The sequence below is a fragment of the Ctenocephalides felis genome, unplaced genomic scaffold, assembly GCF_003426905.1.
Source record: "Ctenocephalides felis isolate EL2017-DRISC unplaced genomic scaffold, ASM342690v1 CF-g0.4_SCAFFOLD_01170, whole genome shotgun sequence".
NCBI lineage: Eukaryota > Metazoa > Arthropoda > Insecta > Siphonaptera > Pulicidae > Ctenocephalides > Ctenocephalides felis.
Window position 1 is genome coordinate 87,252,876 of NW_020537324.1, and position 4,952 is coordinate 87,257,827.

At 25.6% G+C, this 4,952-nt stretch overlaps 1 protein-coding gene across 1 annotated transcript; it reads left to right on the top strand.

The window, feature by feature from the left end:
- The first annotated feature begins 746 nt into the window (after positions 1 to 746).
- LOC113367906 (probable serine/threonine-protein kinase cdc7) lies at positions 747 to 3,755 on the top strand. The gene is made up of 6 exons (XM_026609479.1): positions 747 to 849; positions 1,175 to 1,835; positions 1,904 to 2,145; positions 2,222 to 2,509; positions 3,379 to 3,438; positions 3,715 to 3,755. The coding sequence occupies exons 1-6, from the start codon at positions 747 to 749 to the stop codon at positions 3,753 to 3,755; spliced, it is 1,395 nt and encodes a 464-aa protein (XP_026465264.1).
- The last annotated feature ends 1,197 nt before the right edge of the window (positions 3,756 to 4,952 follow it).

A 4,952-nucleotide genomic window follows, 5' to 3' on the forward strand; every position in this document is an offset into this window, starting at 1 on the left:
TATAAAATCACGTATGAAAATATTTTTAAAAATTTCTAGAACAATATTTAAGACAATTACAACTACTCAAAAATTCGTTGGACAGTAAAAGAAACAATGGTTATCCAATACTTGATCAGGATTCAAATAAACAATATCAATAAATAAAAGATGATATTCAATATCAAGAAGATGATCCAAGAAGTTCGAACTCATGAAGCTTCTGAAGGTCCAGAAAAGCCTAAAAAAGATAATTCTAATCAACCAAAATCTGAAACTAGTACAAAGAAAGAGCAAGTCCAAGAAACTACAACATTGACACCAACTACTACACCAAAATTAATTAGAAATTCTGGAGAATCTGATGATATAAAAGGTGATGATCCAAAAAATTTTGTCCCAAATGATGAAAAGGATAAGGAAAATGCATCTAATGAATCAGCTGATAGTCCACAAAGCCAGAAAGTAAAGAAAATTGATGAAACTGATCCTAAAACTGGTAAAAACAAAGTACGAATCCCAGGCAATTCAACTACAATATCAGAACAAATCAAAGAGTTAGAAGAATCTGACAAAGAAAATGATGACGACCAAAATTCTTTTGAAGGTAAAAATAGTAAAGACAACCACGAAAGTTCACAGGATTCAGATAATACTGAAGAAAAAGATAATTAATTAAATCCGGTGAACAAGAACAAGAAGGGATAGCCAAGATCAACAAAGTGCTGAAAATTCATCATCTGAAAGTTCTGAGAAAAGTAATTCTGATGAACCTATTATTGAAATGTGTAAAAAAGCTGGAGCAAGACCAAGAAACTACTACAACAGAACCTATAACGAATTTGAATGAATCTAAGAGCAAAAATACTGGTGAAAATATAAAATCTTCCATAAGATCTTCCAGAGTCAACAAATTTGGAAAACAAAATCAGAAGAATTAGATGAATGTAGTACGGAATCTAGTAAAAAAAAGCAGATACTCAAGAATCAACTACATTAGCAAGTCCTACAAATTTAAAACCAAGTGCAAGTTCTGAAAACAAATGAAGAAAATAATGACGTGGTGTCTACACCCATATCAAGTGACAAAAAAGTCAAATCTTCAAAAAATCTATTACAAGAACAAACACAGATGTACAATATTCAAAACATAATATAAAAATTTCAAGATCAAGGTGCTAAAATGAAACTCAAGATGAAAAAGTTCTACATAATGATAATCTTAATAATCAAAATTCAAATCGACAAAATTTATCTGACGTGTCTTCTGAAACTCTAGAAAACAAAGTACAGAATGAATCCAATCAACTTGATACTGAAACTAGTACAAAGCCAAAACAAATTCAATTACCTACTACATCAAAACCAATTGAAAATTCTGAAAAATCTGGAAGCAAAAATACAGATAAAAATCCAAAATCTACAGAACCAAGTGATAGTACTAGAAAACAAAAATTAGAAGAACAAGTTAAATCTAGTAAAAATTCTAGTAAACAAAAAATAGACAACCAAGATGGAGTTTCTAAACCTGCTAAAATTCCTGTAAATTCCATCAAAGATAATGCAAATAATAACTTAGAAAACTCTGGTAAATCTGAAAGCAAAAATATAGATAACAATCCAAAATTTCCAAAAGCAAGTGATATGGGTACTGGAAAACAAAACTCAGAAGAACAAGTTGAATCTGGTACAAATTCTAGTAAACAAAATATATACAATCAAGACACAGAATCAGAAACTAATAAAATTCCTGAAAATTCTGTCAAAGATAATGAAAATAATAACTTAGAAAATTCTGGTGAATCTGAAAGCAAAAATACAGATGAAATCCTGGAGAACAAAAATCAAAAGAACAAGCTAAATCTGGTACAAATTCTGATGAACAAAAATAGGACAACTAAGATACAGAATCAGAATCTAATAGAATTCTTGAAAGTTCCATCACAAATAATGAAGATGATAACTTAGAATTTCCACAAACTTTAAGTAAAAAATCACAAATTAAACCTAAAGAGGATCCGTCATATGCAAATACAAATTTTACAGAACAAGGTACCAATGAACAAAATCAAGGTACAGAAACTGATAAAAATCTACAAAATGTAACTGATGAATCTTCTGGAAGTCCAAAAAGTCAAAAAAACGTTGATGAATCTGATGAACCTGGTACTGAAACTAGTATAAATAAAGAGCAAATTCCAGAAACAACTACATCAATACATTCCTATGAAGACTTTGGAAGAATCTCAAGCCATAAATAGTGATGGTAACCAAAGCAATTCAGTACCATCAAATGATAATAAAAAGCAAAAAATAAGTGAATCTAATACAGATTCTAGTAATCAAAACGTGGATATCCAAATTCCAAATGCTACAGTTTCAGATTCTAGTAAAATTTCTGAAAATTCTACCAAAGATGAAGAAAATAGTCAAGTTTTGTCTCCATCTGAGTCAACTTCTGAACCAAATATCAAATCTGATATAGATTTATCAACTGAAGCTCCAAAGTTGAAAAAACAACAAGATGATGGTACAAATAATAAATAAGTTGCGTCCAACAAAAAAAAGGAATAAAAATAAAAAAAGAAGTTCTTCTAAGAAAGCCAAAAAAAGTAAGAAAAAACAAAATTGATCAAGTTGACAAAAATAAAACTCGATTTCATTAGCCTGAAAATGTTATGTCAAAACATATTTAAAATTGTAATAAATATGTTTTATGTACAGCCATGATCATATTAAATTGATTTTGAATTAATATTTTAAGATGTGAGTGTTATTTTGCCTTAAGAGTTGTATGACCTGACTTTTTGACAAAAAATAAATAATTTAAAAGTACAAATACAGATTTATTTTTGGCTTAAAGATAGTAATTTATAGTACATTAATTTATAGGACTATAAAAATCAAATGGTTTGTCCATTCATCAAATTTTGCAAGAAACTTGGGTCAAAAAGTATATACATATAATATACAACACATACAAAAATATTTTTTTAATAATCTATTATAGGTTTGTTTTAAATTCTAAGAATTTTCTCTAAGAAGATATTTCGAATAACTCATCTTTTACTAACAAATAATTTCATTCTCGTCTGAAATATTTATAAGAATGAAGTATTACAAAATTATTTATTTAACATTACACAATTGTATTAACAAAGTATCAATATTTACATATCACAGCACATTTTTGTCGATTTTTGCAATATTAAACAAACTAAGAAATATTTTTTTTGAAATAAAATTATCATGAGCAAACTGAGATTGATATAAATTGAAGGAGCTGTGATTTCTATTTATTCAGTGGATTAATTGAATCAGTCTGTTGAATATTTTCAAAAATGAAGTTAAATTTTATATTCGGTTTTATAAGCATGATTTTATTAATTTTAATATCAGGATCAAAAGCAAATAATGTTCCTACAAGTTCTCAGACCAAACAACCTTATCAAAATACTGGTGAATAAAATTAATATTTATTAAAATGTTATGCATAGTAATAATATGTCTTTATTATTTTACTAAAAATTAAGTCAGCAGAAGTAACTGAATTCTTATTATAGTATATCGTTTAGTATTATGATACTTATAAAAAATAAAGATAAAATCAAAGTAAATTATTTAATAAGTAGTAATTATTATGTTTTAATTTATAAATTGTAAGACAAAAGCATATGCGATGTATAAGTATGTTCTATTTCAATAATTTATTTTTTAATATTTTATATATTTTAGGTGGCAGTGGAGCATCACTTGCTAGAGCTTTTACTGGATAACAAAATATAAATATTTTCAGTAAGTATTATTTGTTTATCATGTATTTATTTATTTGTTTTATTTTTCTGAAAACTTAACTATTATATTCCAGAATAGTAACTGAATTTATTATGTAATTTATGCTATAAATTTGTCCAAAAATTATGTTTAAACATTACATAATTTTATCTATATAAAGGTGCTTTATTATCTAATCTCATTATTTAAAATATTACAACTAATTATTAATTATGTTAATTTGTTATTTAACTATTTTTTGTAATATTATTTATGATAATTTTGGATATACTTTGCAAACACCAAAATTGGGAGCGCATTCTGAAATAACTCAATCGTACAGATTTTTTTTATAAATTATTAATATAGATTTTGGAATTTTATCAATCTTTTTGGACTTAAAAAATTTGACGATTATGATCGTTACACTTTTACAAAGAAACGGTTTGGACGATCATGTTAAAACGGAATATGTAATATATTGTATATATAATATATTGTATATTAAATATATTGTATATATAGTTTTTTCTATGTTTATAATTTAAAGTCACTTATTGTTAGTTCTAAAAAATTTGTTGTAAAAATCTATCGACAGATTGCTTTGCCAAACCCAATGGACTTTTTGTTGTCAAAGTTATAATAATTGCATCCCCATCTCTTTTCGTTGTTCCTTGTCTAGCAGCCAATACTATTTTAGTTAAAAATAATAAAATAAATTTATTATTACAAAATTTAAATGTAATTGAGTCACTCTGATCTTTTATGATTTATCTTACTCCTCTATAAACCGAATTTTTGCGGAACAAAAAATCACTAATTATAAGTCTATATATATGCCAATAATGAGAAAATTTGTTATTAAATATCTTCTGTACATGAGAAGTTATAAGAAGGTTTATAATTAAAAAAAATTATAATTAAAAAAAAACTAAATTATTTTTTTTACAGTTAGTAAAGATTGTGGTTGAAGCAGCCAAAAAGCAGATGAAGCTGCTGTTGAAGAAAAAATCACAAGATATTTTTAAAAATAATAATTGAAAATTCTAATAAATATGAACACATTGTTTATAATGTAAGAAAATGTTTTAAATAAATTGTTATATAAAAATAATAAATATTATTATGTGCAAAAGTTGTGTAATTTTTTTTATAATTGTACCAATGAAAGGTAAATGATTTTTGTTTTCTTCAGAGGT

Coding starts and splice junctions, on each gene's coding strand:
- LOC113367906 (XM_026609479.1), top strand. CDS start 747: ATGAACCTATTATTGAAATGTGTAAAAAAGCTGGAGCAAGACCAAGAA. Junction 2,146..2,221: donor TGATGAATCTGATGAACCTG/GTACTGAAACTA, acceptor AGACTTTGGAAG/AATCTCAAGCCATAAATAGT. Junction 3,439..3,714: donor ACAACCTTATCAAAATACTG/GTGAATAAAATT, acceptor TATATATTTTAG/GTGGCAGTGGAGCATCACTT.